Below are 21,463 nucleotides of genomic sequence, written 5' to 3'. Positions count from 1 at the left end.
TGATTTAAGCGGCTCGACTGTAACATCAGGATTGTGTGACTGTACTAACCACCTGCACACCAGTCCCACTATGTGTGACTGTACTAACCACCTGCACACCAGTCCCACTATGTGTGACTGTACTAACCACCTGCACACCAGTCCCACTATGTGTGACTGTACTAACCACCTGCACACCAGTCCCACTATGTGTGACTGTACTAACCACCTGCACACCAGTCCCACTATGTGTGACTGTACTAACCACCTGCACACCAGTCCCACTATGTGTGACTGTACTAACCACCTGCACACCAGTCCCACTATGTGTGACTGTACTAACCACCTGCACACCAGTCCCACTATGTGTGACTGTACTAACCACCTGCACACCAATCCCACTATGTGTGACTGTACTAACCACCTGCACACCAGTCCCACTATGTGTGACTGTACTAACCACCTGCACACCAGTCCCACTATGTGTGACTGTACTAACCACCTGCACACCAGTCCCACTATGTGTGACTGTACTAACCACCTGCACACCAGTCCCACTATGTGTGACTGTACTAACCACCTGCACACCAGTCCCACTATGTGTGACTGTACTAACCACCTGCACACCAGTCCCACTATGTGTGACTGTACTAACCACCTGCACACCAGTCCCACTATGTGTGACTGTACTAACCACCTGCACACCAGTCCCACTATGTGTGACTGTACTAACCACCTGCACACCAGTCCCACTATGTGTGACTGTACTAACCACCTGCACACCAGTCCCACTATGTGTGACTGTACTAACCACCTGCACACCAGTCCCACTATGTGTGACTGTACTAACCACCTTCACACCAGGCCCACTATGTGTGACTGTACTAACCACCTGCACACCAGGCCCACTATGTGTGACTGTACTAACCACCTGCACACCAGTCCCACTATGTGTGACTGTACTAACCACCTGCACACCAGTCCCACTATGTGTGACTGTACTAACCACCTGCACACCAGTCCCACTATGTGTGACTGTACTAACCACCTGCACACCAGTCCCACTATGTGTGACTGTACTAACCACCTGCACACCAGTCCCACTATGTGTGACTGTACTAACCACCTGCACACCAGTCCCACTATGTGTGACTGTACTAACCACCTGCACACCAGTCCCACTATGTGTGACTGTACTAACCACCTGCACACCAGTCCCACTATGTGTGCTGTTAGCGGCAAGGTTCTGTCAATGCACATTTCCCTTTCTAATCCCAGTGAGGTTAAATGGATCATTCACCTCTTCATCCAGTTCTTTCATGATCTTGTCAATCTTGGTGTTCGATGTCCTGAAAAAGAGAAAAAAAAGAATGTTCATCTTCTGTTCATTTCTTTTCTGTTCATTTCTTTTCAAGACATACTTCTTATCGATCTGTCCTTATGATTTTCCACCTTATTCTTAGGACAATTTGTAGGCAAGGCGATATTTATTTGTTTTATGCTGCTTCTAAAAAAGAAAAGAAGAAAAAGCTGTTGGTTGCTTCCCAATGTCCCCACTATCTATTCAGGAGTAGATATAGTTAATGACATCTATGATATGGAAAAGATGAATAATTCTTCCCATATTCAGAAGGCTGTGTTTATTAAATTCTGGACAAACTGGGTCGAATATGTATGTTACGGACCAATTTTGTAGATGAAGTGAATGATTGCGAACGCAGTGAGCATTTACTATGAGACCCAGCAGATCACGTCTGTGTGTGTGTGTGTCTGTGTGTGTGTCACGCTGTAACACCACCCGCCCACCACCAGAGGGCGCAGCTGTATCACACACAAAAACACACACACACACACACATGCACGCACACACACACACGCACGCACGCACGCACACACAAAAAACTTAACTTAAAAAAAAGCTTAACTTAAAAAAAACTTAACTTAAAAAAAAACTTAAAAGGAAAAACGCACACACACACAAAACTTAACTTAAAAAAAACTTAACTTAAAAAAAAAACTTAAAAACGAAAAACTTTAAAAGGAAAGAAAAACTTAAAAAACTTCACTTAAAAAAAAACTTAACTTAAAAAAAAAACTTAAAAAGGAAAAACTTTAAAAGGAAAGAAAAACTTAACTTAAAAAAAAACTTTAAAAGGAAAGAAAAACTTAAAAAACACTTAACTTAAAAAAAAAACTTAAAAAGGAAAAACTTTAAAAGGAAAGAAAAACTTTAAAAAACACTTAACTTAAAAAAAAAAAAAAAGGGAAAACTTTAAAAGGAGAGAAAAACTTAAAAAAAACTTAACTTAAGAAAAAAACTTAAACACAAAAAAAGAGAACTTAAAAAAAAACCTTACAAAATTACGTAATTTATTCTAATTGTTGTTTTTGCAATTTACGAGCTGCGTTCGCTTCCCGCGTTCGCGCGTCTTGTTATATTACAGTATGTCTCATTCTAGCACACTTCATTGATTTTGTCTTCTCTCAATTCTCCCCACGTTATACTTGTCATTGCCTTTGTATATTCACTCTCCCAAACTGTACAGTTTTTAAATTGTAAAACTCTGTGGCCAAGAGAAGAAATTAAAGCGATTTTGGAAAGAAAAAAAAAGTTTTCAGTTCGATGTTTCCATCCGAAGATCAAGGCTCTGGGCTCTATGCATGCACGCCATTTTGGAAAGAACTTCCCTCACAGGTATTAGCGATGATATTAATGAAGGCTCTGTTCCATTCTTGTCAAACAGAGTCCTGGGTACTGCTTGTGTGTGTTAGCTCACCAGGAAACTACACCAGTGGGTCTCAAAGTGTCCTTGAGTGGGTTCCAAAATGGCCCCGTACGGGGTCTGTAACTCTGAGAGTGTACGCTCTCAGAGTTATGGGGGCCCTTGAAATGTAAAAGTTTGAAAACCACTGTACACTAAATGGAACAGAGCCTTAATAATTATTGTCATCGTTAACACCTGTGAAAGAAGTAGGGAAGCGGCCGAAGTAGGAAGACTTATTCTGTGTGCATAGAGCCCATTATTAGCTGAATAAACGAGCCAAGCCATACCTGCACTTCTGTTCCATTTCATCCTTCAGTTGCATCTCACCGTGGAGCTGCTCTTCCAACTGGAAGATCCGTTTCTGTAGGTTCTCCAACTGAACGCAAGAAAACAACAGAGAAAAGATTGTATGCAACCTGGATGCGCAGCGTCTGTCCGCACAGAACTCTCTTCCTGTTTTGAAGGTGTAAAGCACTTTGTAATTGCAATTTTGAAAGGTGCTACGGTATATAAATAAAGTTATATCATTATTATTCTATGTCTGTCATTTTGACCTTGATTTATGTAGGGTTGTCACGGTCATGACATTCTACTTGACATACAAAAAAATTGCGATTAACGATTGCACAATTCTTTTTTTTATCCCACGATTTTGTAACCCATTTTTCACCCCTGTGTCAATTATCTAATGTGATCCTGGGCTCTACACACCCTCCGCCAACCTGGGGAGAGCAACGGACTTGAACTCATGCTTCCTTCATGCATGAGTGTCCGAGTTGCTCCTTTACACCTAACAGGGGGGACTTTCCCTGGTTGGACGTACTGTAGCGCGTGGAAGGAACACGTTATTCCAACCAGTTCCATTCCCCTCCATCAGGCGCCCCAGGCTGGCCAGGGGGAGGCATTTTAGAGACCAGGATCACTTTCCTTTTTAGGCTTTGTAAACAACAAATCCAATCAAAATATTATGATATTATATTTCATAATGTCATACTCACTATTGTTTGAAATAACTCCGGCCTGTAAACAGTAAATGTTATTAGTTCCCACTTCCCACTAACTCACGTGACTCTTGTCCTCCTTGGTGGAGCTGCTGCGTTTGTCACTGGTCTTGGTGTTGGAGAGACGGGGGATCCTGGAGGTAGAACAGAGTTTTATCAGAGGGATGGTGTTGTGTACAGAAACACATCAGCAGATGAGCATGAGCTGTGAAGTTAAAAGACTGTTGGCACCGATACGCAGAGGCCGTTTAACAACCCCTTGAGACCAGATTGTACAAATGTCTTCTGAATCATGACGGTTTCCTGAAAAACCCGTTTCTATAGCAGTGGTTCTGAAATTGTCCAGAACCCCAAACAATTGGCCGCCACAGTCCCGCATCTGAATGTTCCAGGGACACCCCCCCCCCCCCCCCCCCCCCCCCCCCGAAGCAAATATTTGAGTTAAAAACATTTGCCGTGTTCATACGAGCTCTACAAGCTCGTATGAACTTGTATATCTGCTATTTTTCCAACAGCTAAAGTATCAAATAATGGTTCATGTGTTTAAACGCTGAAGTGACACAGATGCGTTCCAGGTCTTTAATGGGTTAAGTGTCTGAGTATTGGTGCACAATATAAATCGGTGGCATATTGAAATCGGCCCTAGAAATGCCATATCGGTGTCGGATCGGTCCCAAATAATCCTTATTTTCACAGATATTGATGACAAAATAATAATGAGATCGGTCATAATTTCATAATCGCCCACCCCTACTACCGAGAACACATGTTGTTTGCAACAACAAATCCATTTACTGATTGACTTACTGGTAATTGCTGTAGTAAGTGAAGCCGACTCGCAGTGTTGTTTTTGGCAGCAAAATTCTATTTTAGTTTTCACTTAGTTTTAGTCACATTTTAGTCACCTGGAATGTGTTAGTGTTAGTTTAGCGCGACGCGTCGTGAGCTTGTAGATCTGCTATTTTCAGCATGCAACCAAGTAAAATGACTTACCGTATCTCTTGTCCACTATAGTCCCTTCCTAACAGTTTAGTCTAGTTTTTATTTGTTGACGAAATCGTCGGTATATTTAGTCTTAGTTAGCTTTAGTTTTCATGTAGTTTCCATTTAGTTTTCGTCAGTGGAAAAAGGTAGTCGGCGAACATTTTTCGTCTCAAGTTTTTAGTGGAGGAAAACAACAGTGGTTCACTCACTGGTTGTTGCTGTAGTACGTGAAGCCGACAAAGGGCAGCTGGTTGCCCACGAAGGCCTTTGGTATGGGGAAGGTCTCCTCGTCTCCCCGATCCTCCTCGATGTCGTCAAAGTTACTGGTGTCAATGTCGCTGCTTAGTTCAGGCACCACCGGGGCCGCCGCTGAACAAGGAACACAGCATTCAGAGAATTTAATAATAATAATAATGGAAGGAGTTTCTATGCACTACGTGCCTACTCAAAGCACTTTACAATGGTCCATTCATTCATTCATTGGGAGGTGAAGCGGCGAACAGTCGACGCCAGCGTCCTCACTTCCCACATTCACACACCAATGGTGGCAACCATTGGGAGGCAATGTAGGGTTCCGTGTCTTGCCCAAGAAGGACACTTCGACGTGTGGACACTAGGACCTCCTGAGCCACAGCCGCCCCATTTACACTCCGTCACACGTGACACGACATTTAGTTTCAGCAAGCGACACCATGATCATAGTATGGACTAGTTAGTTAGTTACTGTATTCACATTGTATAAAACATTGGGTCCAAACAAACGAAAAACCATTAATAAAACACTTTTTAAAAAACAACAATAAAATATACAATACACAACACAAAATCTCTTTTCATCATACAACAGGAGGATAAGGTTTCTATTGCTCCAAAAGTGACGGGCATGCATGTAGCATATTACGCGAAGAGTGAGCTCAAATCAATACACATCAGACATGCATGGGGTTATACTTTAGCTATTGAAAAATATCAGATCTACAAGCTCATAGTGCAGCGCTACGAGCTTGTAGGTCTGCTATTTTTGGAAAAAACGTGAAAATGTGGTGCCTATTTGGAATATATATTCTTTCAGAGCCAACGTTTTTAACTCAAATCTTAGCTTCAGGGGGGGTCCCTCCCTGGAACAACATATTTTCAGATGGGGGTCGGAGGCCAAATACATATAATTTGTGGGGTCCTTGACATGAAATAGTTTGAGCACCACTTGACATAGAAACATGAGGTTTTTCAGAAAACTGTCATGATTTAGAAGATTTGTAGAATTGTCCTCAGGTCTAAATAGGTTTAAGGAACAGGCACTTGTCAAGGGGGTGATTTGTAGTCCAGTGTGCGTTGGAGTCGCGCACACACAATTTGGCACTGATCTACAAGCCTGTAGATCTACACAAGACTTACGTTTTAAAATGATGGGCTTCCACAGAGCTAGCCTCCAGGTCATGTAAGAATGTGTGAAATAGAAGTATTTTGTCCTTGGCTGTCCTAATCTATAGGCTTAGGGCTATAGATTTTTGCTAAAACATTAGGCTATGGATATATACAAAAATGTTCCACAACACTACAATACATCACTAGAAGTGTCACTGCCGATAAGCTTCAACCGCCAATTACACAGATTGTTATCTTCCACACTGTTATCGGCTAGGAATATTTTCCTCAAGAAACTTCTGAGGAATATATCTTCTGGATATTGCCTGTGATAGATAAAAGAAGATAAAAGTCTTATAATCTACAAAGTTTAGCCTTTAACCCATTCTGGACGGGAACCCCTTTTGGTATTTTAACTAAGCATGATGTTATACTTAAGCTATTGAAAAATAGCAGATCTACAAGCTCATAGCGCGCCACCGAGTGGCGCGCTATGAGCTTGTAGGTCTGCTATTTTTGAAAAATCGTAAAAATGCGGCACAACTCTTAAACTTTTTTTTATTTCGATGTCAGGCCTAAATGGGTTAAACGGTAGAACCTCCATGACCTGCAGGGGCTCTGTGCAGCATTCCCATTCATTCACATCGTTCATTCTAAATCTCCTTTGGGTAAAACTACTTGGTAATCGTTCAAACCAGGGTCAAGCAGGGCAGCTGATGTAGCCGTATAGCTAAAGGCGTGGCTAAAGGGGCGCTGAGCATCAAAGTGCAAAAAGTATCCCAATAGAGCGTCGCAGTCCCGCCCCCTTTCATAACGACGTGAGACCCAGAAGTGAATTCCCCGTTCATTTTCTCCATAGGCTTTTCAAAAAAGTATTTATTTAAAGACGTTTACGCCGCGGACAAAGACAACTCGAGTTGTGAACAAATAATTACAAAGAAGAAAAACAACAACAAAAAAGTGTTGTAACCTGCCGCTTTATTCTTCTTTCTAATTATTTGTTCGGCCCGAAGAATTGTGTTTGTTGTCATGATTTGTCACAACTCGAGTTGGCTTTGTACAAGGCTCAAAAAAGGTCTTTAAATAAATACTTTTTGAAATGTCTATGGGACTACCAGGGACTAATTTCCTGGGCCCTGGTAGGGGGCGGGACTGCGATGCTCTATAGAGGTTTCAAAATAAACCCAGAGGAGAGAACTCAGGCCACTGGCAGTGGATTTGACTCTCCTGCTTCTAATCTCTTTCAGTTCCAGTGCCAACCCTGCAGCACAGACATGTGCGATGGTCCGCTGTAGCCCTTGCTCTTGGCTTCCAGTGCACTAGAGCAGGGGTTCTCAACCTGGGGGTCCCGAATTTATTTTTGGGGGTCCACCAATTATTTTAAAAAAAAGAAAAAAATCGTTTTTTTTTTTTTCCCTAACTGAATGGCTGGAAAATGGAAATTTATAACATAGTGCATGCATACACTTTCCTTAATGATTATATCTGGTTCCAGTATTTATTTATGACGTGTTATCTCTGTTATTAGGGTTATTGTAGCGGTCAATTTGTATTGGTGGCGGGGAGGGGGGCGGGGCGGGGATTGTGAGACATGGCCAAAGCAACAGTGGGTCGGCCGGTCGGGACCTATTTGTGGGTCACAGAAACATTTTTATGGGTCCCTTTATTGTTTTCTCCAGTAATTTCATGAAGAAAATGAAAGCAAAAAAAATCAAAGAAATGCCATGTTGAAGTAGTAGAGAGAGATAGCCGATCTACAAGCTCACAATGCGGCACAAAGCAAAGCGGTGTGAGCTTGTAGATCTGCTATTTTCACTAGTTTGGGTCTCGGGGAGACATCACATTTCTCTTTTGGATCACAGGCTAAAAGGTTTGGGAAGCACTGTTGTAGAGGATATAGCATGAATGGACCCCTTTTCAAGAATTTCCTGTCACTGTTTGGCCATTTGCAAAAGCAGTTAAAGGCATACTATCATGCTTTTGATGTGCATTTCAGTTTAAATGACCATGACTTTTACAGTCAGTCAATATAAAACTACAATATTCTTTTTTTCTCTTTGATTGAAAAGAGAAAACTCTCCTTTCTGTCTATTTATGTCTGTCAATTCCCATAAAGCATTTTGTGGGGAAGTATACAATGTCAAAGACCATGTCATGATTAGCGAGGGTAGTGGATAAAACCCAAGAAGTAAAGGTTGTAGTTTTAAAATTGGGATATTTCCCCAGTGAATTCACTGGAGTAAACTTTTCAGAAGAACATTTTTATCAGCATTTCACACACACACACACACACGCGCGCGCGCGCGCACGCACGCACGCACGCACGCACGCCGAGTTGTATGGCTGCAATTAGAACATCAGCCCTACAACTTAAGATATGATGTTGACAGCCCATTTTGGACTGAGGTTGATTAAAAAAAGGCTTTTAAATCCTAACATTTTTCTGAAAAACCTATGTTTCTATGTCAGTGGTGCTCAACCTTTTTCGTGTGAAGGACCTTTTTCAAAAATAGCTAAATTATAACATAATGTTTAAAACACCAAAAGGGGTTCCCGCCCAAAATGGGTTAAAGCAAACGCTTCCAATGAATGGAGGCATTGGGGCGGCAATGGCTCAGGGGTAGAGTGGCCGCTTGGCAACCGGAAGGTTCCCAGTTCGCTCCCCCCAGAGTTAGTGTCAAAGTGTCCTTGAGAAAGATGATGAACCCATAATTGCTCCCGATGTGCAGGTTGGTGCCTTGCATGGTTTCCTCCGCTGTGTGTGTGTGTGTGTGTGTGTGTGTGTGTGTGTGTGTGTGTGTGTGTGTGTGTGTGTGTGTGTGTGTGTGTGTGTGTGTGTGTGTGTGTGTGTGTGTGTGTGTGTGAATGAGTGAGTGAATGGAACACACAATCTACGTAAAGCAACCTTGGATAAAAGGCGCTATATGAACGCACATAAAAATGTACCATTAAAAGTCAAATGTAACAGATGCATGATGCAACTCACTCTCTCTGATGTTCTCCCATGTCCACTGGTCATTCTTGAAGAAAGGATGCCTCTTGATTTCGTCCACGCCGTTCCTGCCAAGTCGCACTTCCCTGAATAGGGTCAGGAGGAGAAGAAAGAGCGTGATCAACGTTTCATCACATTATGGCTGCTCGACTGTTGATTATAATGTGGTTTGTTGGTATCAGAAGTACCATTTGAATGGTCTTAACCCAGTCTGGGCGGGAACCCTTTTTGGTGCATTAAGCATTATGTTATACCTTAGCTATTGAAAAATGGCAGATCTACAAGCTCGTGGCGCGGTATTTTTGAAAAAATCGTGAAAATGTGGCGCAAATCTTTGAATATATATTCTTTCAGAGCGCACGTTTTTAACTCAAATCTTTGCCTCTGGTCGTTAACTTTATTAGCCAGTTAGAGTTTAACCATTGAGACCTGAGATCAGATTCTACAAATTGTCTTCCAAATCCTGGCAAACTACTGAAATCTTGAAAAACGTATCAGTGGTGCTCAAACTTGTCAAAATGTCAAGGAGCACCACAATTATCTGTACTTGGCCGCGGACTCCCCCCACCCCCCCATCTGAAAATACGTTGTTACAGGGACCCCCGAGTTGCAAATAAATATTTGAGTTAAAAATGTTCGCTGGAAAAGAATATATATTCAAAGATTTGCGCCACATTTCACAAAAATAGATATACAAGCTTGTAGTGCGGCACTTTTATATAGTGTATATGTGTTCCAGGTCTTAATGGGTTAGGTTACATTTTGGGTGGAGGTAACACTACGAAGGTGTCGGGTGAAGACTTGGAATGCACTAGTCGGCACCTAAGATTTCTGTCCTGAGTGGAACCTTCTCAGTGGGCATTTTCTATCCTGGTTCCCTACAGCAATGCATTTGTGCTGGAGGGATAATCAATGCCCAAAGGAAAGGCTCTGCCCAAGACGTCTGTGGACGTCTTTGGTATTACCGCACGGGCATAGCCCAAGACGTCTGTGGACGTCTTTGGAAAAAAATATATATATTTCTATTTATTTATTTTATTAAAAGAAAATCATAAAAATCAAAACAATGATTTTTTTTTATTTTTTATACGGTGCCAAAGTTTTTGTTTTCGCCATTGAGAATGCATTTGGCGTTTAAATTAAATAACTCAGAAACTATAAAACATTTCAAAGTAAAAAGTTCCAGCATGTGTCTCCACAGTCAGCTGAATTATAAAAAATGTGAATGGATTTTCTAGGTGAAAGTGATTTTTGGGCAGTTTTGCGTGGGCTCTCAATGTGTTAAGATAAGGGCCCTCCTCTTCACGGGCCACACTGAGGCTCCATTCTGTGGCTGTGATCTCACCTGTCGGTCAGGAAAGCACAGATGAGATTCTTGGCGTCCTTGGAGATGTCGCTGTCGTCGGGGAAGGTCAGCGCATTCTTGTGGTTCATGATCTTGCTGTACGTCCCCACCAGCGAGTCGGCGTAGAAAGGCGTGTCGCCTGTACACAACGCAACAAGGCAAACACGGCCCGTGAGTTACTGCTATGTCCACACAGCGATTTGCCCCATGATGGAACAATCATAGACAAACATGAGAAGGAGAAAAAAAAAAGCATGCAGTGCAACATAAACATGGCCAGACACACAAGAGCTGGAATGTACCATTCTGGGAGAATAAATAGCGGTATGAAACACAGGATAGGTGCCACAGCAACAAGACTCCGTGTAAACCCTTCCTTTCGATTCAATAGGTGCATACAAAAGGTGACAAACTGTAATCATGGCTTTCCTGTCAGGGCCCACACAGGCCCTGGAACAAACTCAGACCAGGCAAGTCTCTAAAGCCACCTTTTTGGGGACAGTACATTCATAAATCGCTTTAATTTCTTTGTCTTACTCCTGTTCCGTCAGTGTTTTTTGCATTTTATGTAGTTTTATTCATTTCCTAAAGCACTCTTGACATGATTTATGCCAGTAGTATAAGCTTAATAAATTGAACTCAAATTGCAACAGGCGGCCGTCTGGGCGTCCCCCAGACGGCCATTTCACCTTCATAGTCACACTCACCAACAAGCATTTCATACAGGAAGACTCCGACGGACCACCAGTCACACTCTCGGCCATAATATCCATCTCCTCCTTGGGATTTCAGTACCTCGGGCGAAATGTAGTCTGGCGTTCCCACCGCAGTGTCACATCGTACCATACCGTCCTGACGGGAGGGGCAACACAGGCAAATACAACCATTTAGACCAGGGGTGCCCAAAAGGTAGATCGCGATCTACCAGTAGATCACAAAGGCTGTGCAGGTAGATCGCGATCTACCAGTAGATCACAAAGGCTGTGCAGGTAGATCGCGATCTACCAGTAGATCACAAAGGCTGTGCAGGTAGATTGCATGACATGCCCCTAAAGAATATTTTTTTAAAATATATTTTTTGCATCTGCCACTTGAATTAAAATTATTTTTAACACATGTCTAACGAATGACTAGTCTAAACTAAGTATGCACCCCCAAACCCACAATGCACAATCTTATAGTTTCAAGAGTGTTGCTGTGCACAAACGTCGGTATGATTACAAATTAAATACAAAAAACACTACCTATTCCATGACTATTTTCAGCAATGGTATTCGGTGGGTAGATCTTGTTGAGATGGTCATTTTTAAAGTAGCTCTCAAGTCAAAAAAGACTGTCTCAATCACATTAACGAGACAATGGTGCATGGCAGCGGGTGTAATGTAATGTAACACAAGACATGTTTTGTTTTTTTCAATTGTCATGGCACTCACTCACATTATCTCTTCTATAGATACCATGCAAGTGGTGTGATAATGCTCGTTATAATAGTGGCACACTAGAGACTGAAATGTGATACCTTGTTCATTTTCATACAGGTGCCAAAGTCTGCCAACTTCAAGTGGCCTGCTTTGTCTAGCAACATGTTATCAGGCTTCACGTCCCTGAGGAGACAAAAAGCAAGCAAAAGAGACACGCTGTAATACACCGCCAAAGCACCACGCGTCACAGATAAAATACTGACACATATACTGCACAATGCCTCACAAGGGCTTCACTGCAACAAGCCCACTTTGTAAATAACAGACAATTACGGTCCTATGCATACATAATTTATAGTTAACCAGTAACCAGTTAATACTCAATACTGTGTTTTACTATGAATGGTGGATGTAATTTTAAGGACATCTGAAAGAAGGAGCCGTTTTCAAAAACTAATACTGATAAGGAGAGAGCATGTAAATGTACTGACGGGCCCGGGCCGGCCATGCGGTCCGGGCACCTAGGCTCCTAACGCAAGGCTGTCCCGTTCCCTGACCAACATTGCTTCATGTCACTCCGTCGCACGAGTGCCGCGCTATGAGCTTGTAGTTGTAGATCTGCTATTTTTACTATTCATGAAAACGTGTGCAAATCTTTCACCAAAAAACTTTCTGCGGCCAAATGCAGATCATTTTTGGGGTCACGGACATGAAATAGTGAGCACCACCGATATAGAAACATTCCAGAAAACTGATTTAGAAGATATCATTTTGTAGAATGTAAATCTGTAGAAGTACTGCCAGGGAGAGAGAGAGAGAGAGCCTAAAATGTAGATGTAGTTTTACCGGTGGATGAAGCCCATGGCGTGGATGCCGTCCAGTGCCAGGACCACCTCGGCCGTGTAGAAGCGGGCCCACTTCTCTGGGACGTCGTAGTTGCTCATCAGGTTGACCAGGTCGCCACCGGGCATGTATTCCATCACCATGTAGAGGTAGCGGTCATCCTGGAAGGCAAAAAAGAGCTGCGGGGAAAACGGAAAAATTGTTTAATTTCATGAAAGGTTAAATCAGTAATAGATTAGATTAGATGTCTTTATTATCCACAAGGGAAAATTGTTTTTCTCAGGTCAATGCATACATTCAGGACAATACATGCAGGACAATACATAATTATACAAGTACAATAAAACACCCAGCAAAGTACTAGTAAAATAATTCTACATTTTTTTAAAGCTATTTAAAAGAAAGAAAAGTCTCTCTCCACACCACGAAACACTCATAATGTGTGTGTGTGTGTGCGTGCGTGCGTGCGTGCGTGCACGCATGTCCATTATCAGCGCTCAGTCCAGTTCATCTGCCTTTGTGTGTGTGTGTGTGTGTGTGTGTGTGTGTGTGCACGTGCGTGCGTGCGTGTGCGCCGGGGGCACTGGCAAGCAGGTCCAGTTGAGGTGAATCAGGTATAGAGCGTATGTGCATGCTTAAAGTGAATGGCACATCGAGTGGCAAATCGAGTAGCAAAGCAACAGACAAAGTGAGTTTAACATTGTTTAATGTTGTTTAATGCAATCAGATAGGACTTTTTTGTTTGGATGTATGGGCTGTCAAGGCCAGAAAGTAGTTTTTTGCCACTCAGTTTAGGCATTCCTGCATAACTTCCGGGTTTGATGATGATGTCACGCGCATACCCTCTATTGGGGGTTTGTGTTTGTTAAGGAGCCTAATGGCAGAGGGGATGAAGCTGGCACTGCCCTTTGCCTTCTTGAATCTCGATGCAGTGTATCTCCTACCCGAGGGCAGGACCTTGAAGCAGGTGCTGAGGTTATGAGTTGGGTCTCTCGCGATCCATAATGCTATTGAAGTCTCACAGAAGCGCCTCCCCCTGGCCAGCCGGGGGGGGGGGGGCCTGATGGAGGGTTAAGGAACTGGTTGGGATAACGTGTTACTTCCACGTGCTACGTCCAACCGGGGACCCCCCCCCCCCCCCCCCCTCTCAGGTGAAAAGACACGGCTTGGACTCCTCATGCATACGAAGGACGCATGAGGTCAGTCCGTTGCTCTCCCCAGGTTGGCAGAGGGAGTGTATAGCGCCCAGGATTACATTAGATAATTGACACTGGGTGAAAAGAAATTGGGTTGCAAAATCGTGAGGGTATTATAATAATAAGCTTTGAAAGGGCCATTCGTGGTTTTTATACCTGCACTACCCAGGCGCTGTTGGCAAAGGCCATGATGTCCCTCTCCTCCCAGAAAAAAGCAGAGTCCGACCTCTTGATCATCTCAAACTTGCTCAGCAGCTTCATGGCGTAGACCTTCCTCGTTGCTTTGTGTCGAACCTGGAAAAGGTCAAAGGGTGGGATTTTCCGTCATTAACCCATTTTGACCTGAGATCAGATTCTAAAAATGTCTTCCACATCCGGACAGTTTTCTGAAAAAGCTATGTTTCTATGTCAGTGGTTCTTCGATTTTTCAAAGATAGCAGACCTACAAGCTCGTAGCGCGCCACTCGGTGGCGCGCTATGAGCTTGTAGATCTGCTATTTTTCAATAGCTAAAGCATAACATAATGCTAACGCCAAAAGGGGTTCCCGCCCCAAAATGGGTTAATATACAGACGGGATAATAGGGCAACAATGCCCCTGAAGACATCCCCACCTGTATGTCTGCTACAATATTACTTTGCTAAATCAAAGCTAAATGCGCCTTCAGGGGTCGCTCTTGGGAAAACAATCAAATAAAGTGAAAGTGACAGTATTTAACGACATGACGGATGCCAAAGACTGTATAAATGCTGTTAGATTTGAGGAAAAAGTAGCAGATAATATTATTCCAATAATAATAATACAACACTTTGGATGTATACTTTCTACATGCACAATAGTAATGCCTGTTAAGTGGGTCACACTAAACCAAGCAACAATGGGGAAACTTACCAACTGCACCTCGCCGAACGCGCCTCTCCCAATAACTTTAACTACCTCATAGTCCTCTGCTTTCATGCGCAGATCCCGGATTTTACTAATTGTATCCTTATCTGGAAAACAGAAGCAAAGACAAATTATTGCATTATATATATACAGTATTATTTTTTAAATGCTGAAATTAGTGACATTTGAGTTGCTACATAATGCGGGACATGATGGTTTAGCTTACTGGCTATGATTCTCCAACTGTTGCCCCCCCCCCCCCCCCCCCCCCCCCCCCCCCACCGCTATCCTGTTTCTTGACTTTCACCAAATGTGGGTGTTGTGCTTGCTTTGTCCAGATAAAACGAGGGCAATTTATGTGGATTTATGGAGAACTTCCACACTGTTGGCAAAGAGAACGGGAGAGGAAACCTCCCTTCGTTGACAATGGGCCTCTGCACAGCTGAGAGAGGCGGCTTGGAGTACTCTTGCTGCTTACTGAGAACAGGCCTCTCCCTGATGCAACAATGCTGGCTCCCCTAGGGGAGACAACATTCACTGCTCAGCCAAATTTGGTCATAGTTGAACTAAGGGGATACTTATTTGATTCACATGGGTCACACAACTGGCACAGGAATGAGTGCATGGAAGGGGTGGGGGGGGGGGGGGTGGAGCATCCAAGTTCAATTCATCTAAAAATAAAAGTCATGGCTGAGGCTATTAGAAGAAGAACATTTGAGAGTGAGTCATTTCCACTTAGGGCAGGAGATCCAGGGAACAAGATCCCTACTTGAAGAAGATTCCTATAACTAGCTGGCTGGATGAAACATATACTTTATACAATACTTTTATCGCCATGTCAACAGAGTTGATTGGAATTTGTTTCAGTGCTCTAAAAACAGACAAATAGACGCATAGTCACATCACATATTCAGACAGTAGACAAAGATACAAAAGTACCCCCCATATGAGAGGGACCAATAAATAAGAAGAATGCAAATCGTTACAATTCATGTTAACCCATTCTGGGCGGGAACCCCTTTTGGTTATGCTTTAGCTATTGAAAAATAGCAGATCTACAAGCTCATAGCGCGCCACCGAGTGGCGCGATACGAGCTTGTAGGTCTGCTATTTTTTTTAAATCGAAGAACGACTGAATTTTTCAGAAAACTGTCAGGATGTAGAAGACATGATCTCAGGTCAAAATGGGTTAAATAAATAGCAATTCATCGCAGTTCATCGTTCTTACAAAGCAGCTTCACGCTGTAAAGTGCGAGTGAAAAGAGGGTCAGCATTCAGGAGGCGAACAGCCTCGGGATATTAAGTGCTGTTCTTAAAGCGGGAGGTGTTGCACTTTAGAGACCGAAGTCTCTTAGCTGAGGGCAGAGGGTGCACTTTAGAGACCGAAGTCTCTTACCTGAGGGCAGAGGGTGCACTTTAGAGACCGAAGTCTCTTACCTGAGGGCAGAGGGTGCACTTTAGAGACCGAAGTCTCTTACCTGAGGGCAGAGGGTGCACTTTAGAGACCGAAGTCTCTTACCTGAGGGCAGAGGGTGCACTTTAGAGACCGAAGTCTCTTACCTGAGGGCAGAGGGTGCACTTTAGAGACCGAAGTCTCTTACCTGAGGGCAGAGGGTGCACTTTAGAGACCGAAGTCTCTTACCTGAGGGCAGAGGGTGCACTTTAGAGACCGAAGTCTCTTACCTGAGGGCAGAGGGTGCACTTTAGAGACCGAAGTCTCTTACCTGAGGGCAGAGGGTGCACTTTAGAGACCGAAGTCTCTTACCTGAGGGCAGAGGGTGCAAAAAGAGAGCTGGCAGGGTGGGAGGGGTCGGGAATCATAAACAAACAAAGTACAAACTACTATTATTCAAAGAATTTCCCAGAACTTAGGACATTCTTTTTTTACAGTTAAAGGGACATTTCACCCTTTTTGCATAAAAATATATGTTAATGACGTTTAGAAGATTTAGAACACTTTCCTGGGGGTCTATGTGTTTGATATGTGGTTTTAGATATTTTAGATTTTAGCAGTGAGCCCGGTGTCACTTCCTTCCTGGACTACAATTCCCATAATTCTTTGGTGCACTGCTCCTCCTTGTGTATAGGGGTAGGGCTGTCTTACTGAGACAACATGTCGTCCAGGAAGTAAGTGAGCCCAGTGTCCATGACATCAGAGACACCGGGCTCACTGCTACAATCTAAAATATCTAAAACCACATATTACACACACAAAGTGTTCTAAAGCTTCTAAACGTCATTAACATGTATTTCTTTGCAAAAAGGGTGAAGTGTCCCTTTAACGAGGGCTTGTAATATTATGAACAGAGCAGTTCAGTTGATGTTTTTATGGGTGGTGCACTGCAGAATGCATGCAAAGCACTCCTGGAAAGCGTTCAGTGACCAGAGCCCTTGAGGCAGCGCATGCCATTGGCGACAGGTCTCTCTCACAAGACAGCTAAGTCCATTAATGTCCATCACAGGCATTTCCAACGCTTGGCTGTTGAACACTAAAAGTACTGTACCAAAACTAATTGAACAAATGCGGAATGACAGCTTTCGCCCCGAGGCTCTGCACTCACTGTCTGTGCAGTAGTTTGCAGTCAGCGGCACTTGAATAAGAGAATTCAACTTTCACAGTTTGGCAGGACTGTGGACATGTCTTGAACGGGCCCCAGTTGGACTAAGAAATAAAATAAAATTAAAGTCATGATATATAAACACAACTGAACTCTGCTGTAGCAGCACATGGGTCAATATGCAGTCAAGAGCAGACTACAGAAAATAACCGGGGCAAGTTGTGGGAACGCATATACTTGTAATATGTACAGGGCTCCACGCTCCAGCGTGCGACTTAATAGGTCGCAAATGACACTTAATTTCTTAAGGTGCTACTTTAACGAGGTCGCACCGGTGATACTTGGAAAAGGCAAAAAAAATAAAATAAAAAAACAATCTGTTTTTTGTTTTTTTTACTCCCCGCCTCAACACTGAGGCACGGGCGCTGGGTTAGTGCGATAATAAAATATGACTTTCTTTTGGCTCAACCGCTGAGTCCCCTCTCTCTCTCTCCCTCTCCCTGCCTGCCTCTGGCCTGAGTGCCTGCCATGCACGTGCGTGACGTGCCTGCGCACGTGCGCATGCGAGTCGTACAAGCGGCGGCGGCGCGCTCACTGGTCAACTCCGAAAACACTAAACAAAGATGCAGACATGAAACGGTCAATAGTTGATTTGTTCAAGAAGAAAAAAATGTGTCAGGAGATATTTTACAACCGGATGATGATGCTCGGTTTTTGCTCGCGCTGAGACGGAGACAGCAGACACATGTCCCCAAACACTGATGTAAACATGTTGTTTTGTTTGATTCAACATAGAGTGCCACCGAAAAATAGCTTCCAAGCCAATAGCGTCTTGTTATTTTGTGTCGAGTAGCGCTGTGTGCAGGCTACATACATGATCGCCTCGGCTAACAAAATACATTCTCCCATGTGAAACCTAGTATATTCTTCGTTGTACGACGTGTTGCATGCTGAAAATAGCAGATTTACAAGCTCACAACGCGTCCCTTCGCAATAAAAGCACATCAGCTTTCAAATGTTGGGGCTTCATTCCATATAAAGATGGAAGCAATTAAAGTTGGCAAGGATTACGAATTTGGTGGCATTTCACATTGCAAAAGGGTGCAGGAAGAGTGGGCACGTAAACATTGTGGGCACCTCAGTGTTAAATATCCTTTTTTTTTATTTAATTTTTTTTGCGGCTTTCGTCTTTATTTTTTTATAGAGGGACAGACAGTAGGCTGACAGGAAATGAGGGAGAGAGATGACATGCAGTAATAGGCCGTCGGGATCGGGAGTCGAACCCGCGGCACACTGCCAGACTCGGACTACCGGCCAAGGTGCCTGGACCGCTGAGCCACGGCCCAGGCCAGTGTTAAATATCCTTATTGGCCATGTTGAGGTTGAACATGCCCATGCAGAAGGTAAGGGTCTCATTTCTGTTTCATATAGTCAAATGATAACGATATGGAAAAATGCACTATAGGTTAATTATGATAATTTCCTATAGAATTTAATGTTTATTTAATGCCATCGCCCATCATGCCCAGGTAGCTTATAAAAACACACACAACGCGTGTGCATGTGTGCGTGCATGCGTCAGTGTATCAGTGAAAAGTACAGTGTATTAACAAGAGTGTGTGACTACTGACTGAAAAATGTCTTCTACATCCTGACAAGTTTTCTGAAAAAGCTATGTTTCTATGTCAGTCGTTCTTCCATTTTTCAAAAATAGCAGATCTACGAGCTTGTAGATCTGCTATTTTTCAATAGCTAAAGCATAACATAATGCTAACACCAAAAGGGGTTCCCGCCCAAAATGGGTTAAAACTTTCTACACCATCCTCATAGAGCACAGAAGTCTATCCTACGTTTTGTCCACATTCTGAATTCCCATAGACTTTTTTTTCTATATATATATTGCGTCAAATGAGAACTGTGTTCCAAAAATAAACAAAGATGAACATGACGGTTTGATTCATATGCTGCGTTCACACGGGCAGATGCAAAGATACAGTCAGTCTACCATTCATTGTCAATGGAAGCCAGCGACACGAAGATGCAAAGTGCACCCGACGTTTGTAGTTGCTGCAAACGGCTACAAATTCACTGTGTAGCTTTGCATCTTTGCGTCTTTTGGCCATGTGCCCATGCATTTTGTATAATTATGAAGAATCAACTGACGACGAGAAAAGTTAAACGCTGATGTTACTGCCGCAGATTTAGTTATAAACGATACAGACTAGAGCCACCTCCCCGACAATATCAGAGAGACAGTTGGTTTATTTAGTTATAAACGATACAGACTAGAGCCACCTCCCCGACAATATCAGAGAGACAGTTGGTTTATTTAGTTATAAACGATACAGACTAGAGCCACCTCCCCGACAATATCAGAGAGACAGTTGGTTTATTTAGTTATAAACGATACAGACTAGAGCCACCTCCCCGACAATATCAGAGAGACAGTTGGTTTATTTAGTTATAAACGATACAGACTAGAGCCACCTCCCCGACAATATCAGAGAGACAGTTGGTTTATTTTTGAACCACGATTCTAAGATGACCCAATGTTATTCTCCATAGAGAAAAACGTGTGCGACCCAGGTTATGAACGAGTGATGTCAGGACTTGGGTACTCTATGGTTGTTCTCAGACTCCGCCTACATAGACTTTTACTCAGAGATGCTCCGATAATGGGCCACCGATCGGTGATCGACCGAAATTCACTCCAAATGACTCGATTGGTGGTCGGCAATTTACCCTATGTGGAGAAACCGTCATATATAGGGCTGTGAATCTTTGGGTGTCCCACGATTCCATTCAGATTCTTGGGGTCACGATTCGATTCAAAATGGTGCTCGATTCAATACATAGGACTGAAGTGACTACAGTAACGTGAAATGAAAAGAAAAGAAAATAAAATAAAATAAAATAAAATAAAGATTTTTTGGAAAATATGAATCGATTTTGAATCGTTCATAACGGGAATCTTTTTTTGACACCCCTAGTCTTATACCATTCCAGTGGTATAAAAGTCAATCAGATATACAGTATAATATCGTTTTGCATCTTTGTGACAGGCCTAAACATTCTCCCCTTCCTCCCCACACACAGGAAAGGTTTTGACGTATAATAATTTGGGAGATATTCAGATTTTCTCCTTTACGCACAAGATTGGTATCGACCGATCATGGAAAAAAAAACAAATCGGTGATCGGTCCCAAAAAAAACCTGATGGGAGCATCCCTACTTTTCCTCTGCCCTTGTATTTTCTACCATAGCTCCCCAGTCTGTGATAGAGGGAAGCCATCATGATAGGCATCATGTGGGTCACCAGCCATTCATGAAAGCCCCTTTGTTGGGGGAACACGCAGCAGACACAATTGTGCCGGAGCCTGCATGGAGGCGCTGACCCAAAAAAAAGAAGCCCTCGTTCCTGGGCTTATACCAATATGTAGTGGGGGGGGGGGGTCTGCAAATATGAACGATAGAAGCGAAAGACAAGGAGGGAGGGGTGAAAAGGAGGCCATGAAGCGAAAGGCATTGTATGTGCTTACTTACATCTATTCAAGAAGTTGTCAATGCTCTTGTTTTTCCTCAGGGCAGGGAAGTCAAGGTCGTACACCAGCGCATCCAAGCCATCCTGGGCAGGGGGAGAAGACGGTGAAAAGGAAATAAAACATCAATACTACAGCCTGTCGCATCTCCTCACCTCGGCTTGTCAGCATCAATAAAAAGCAACCAAGGGTGCTTTTTCTGGTCTTCAGATATCTCACAAGACTAACAAAGCTCAGATTTCACTGCCAGCCTAAATATTATTAGACGTTTGCTATTAAGAATTGATCCATAAATGATTTCAAAGTTTGGTTAATCCAGCCTCACAGCTAGCCCTGTGTGGAATGATTTACTCTAGGGAGCATGATTAGTATAGAACATATGTCTAATTCAAATTGAAATCACCCGTTTCCCCAGAGCTACAATGTATGTTGATGACACTGCAAGTTGGACAAGCTTGACCTGCCTCTCCTATCTCAAATAAAGCCTGCGCCATGGCATTATCTCAGATAGCTGTCAAAGCATGCAGTGGTGAAAGACACAGTGTTATCAATTCTACATCAAACATGAATACCAACAGTGAACTACCCAGA

General features: G+C 43.1%; 1 protein-coding gene across 3 annotated transcripts in view; it reads right to left on the bottom strand.

Moving 5' to 3' along the window:
* rock1 (Rho-associated, coiled-coil containing protein kinase 1) overlaps window positions 1-20,959 on the bottom strand; it is a 52,523-nt gene extending 31,564 nt beyond the window's left edge. For all 3 annotated transcript variants that reach the window (XR_013788395.1, XM_079488808.1, XM_079488807.1), the window contains exons 1-12: window positions 20,877-20,959; window positions 14,782-14,882; window positions 14,048-14,185; window positions 12,699-12,874; window positions 11,951-12,035; window positions 11,139-11,283; window positions 10,432-10,570; window positions 9,081-9,172; window positions 4,939-5,098; window positions 3,810-3,879; window positions 3,032-3,120; window positions 1,280-1,328 (exon numbers count right to left, since the gene is read on the bottom strand). Coding sequence is in view for 2 of the 3 variants with exons in the window: in XM_079488808.1 (XP_079344934.1) it covers window positions 1,280-1,328; window positions 3,032-3,120; window positions 3,810-3,879; window positions 4,939-5,098; window positions 9,081-9,172; window positions 10,432-10,570; window positions 11,139-11,283; window positions 11,951-12,035; window positions 12,699-12,874; window positions 14,048-14,185; window positions 14,782-14,847 (1,209 nt within the window). In the remaining variant the exon portion in view is untranslated. The remainder of the gene's footprint in view (window positions 1-1,279; window positions 1,329-3,031; window positions 3,121-3,809; window positions 3,880-4,938; window positions 5,099-9,080; window positions 9,173-10,431; window positions 10,571-11,138; window positions 11,284-11,950; window positions 12,036-12,698; window positions 12,875-14,047; window positions 14,186-14,781; window positions 14,883-20,876) is intronic.
* Window positions 20,960-21,463: the final 504 nt, after the last annotated feature.

The sequence above is a fragment of the Electrona antarctica genome (assembly GCF_951216825.1).
Source record: "Electrona antarctica genome assembly, chromosome: 19".
NCBI lineage: Eukaryota > Metazoa > Chordata > Actinopteri > Myctophiformes > Myctophidae > Electrona > Electrona antarctica.
This window is presented reverse-complemented; position numbering and strand designations above follow the sequence as displayed.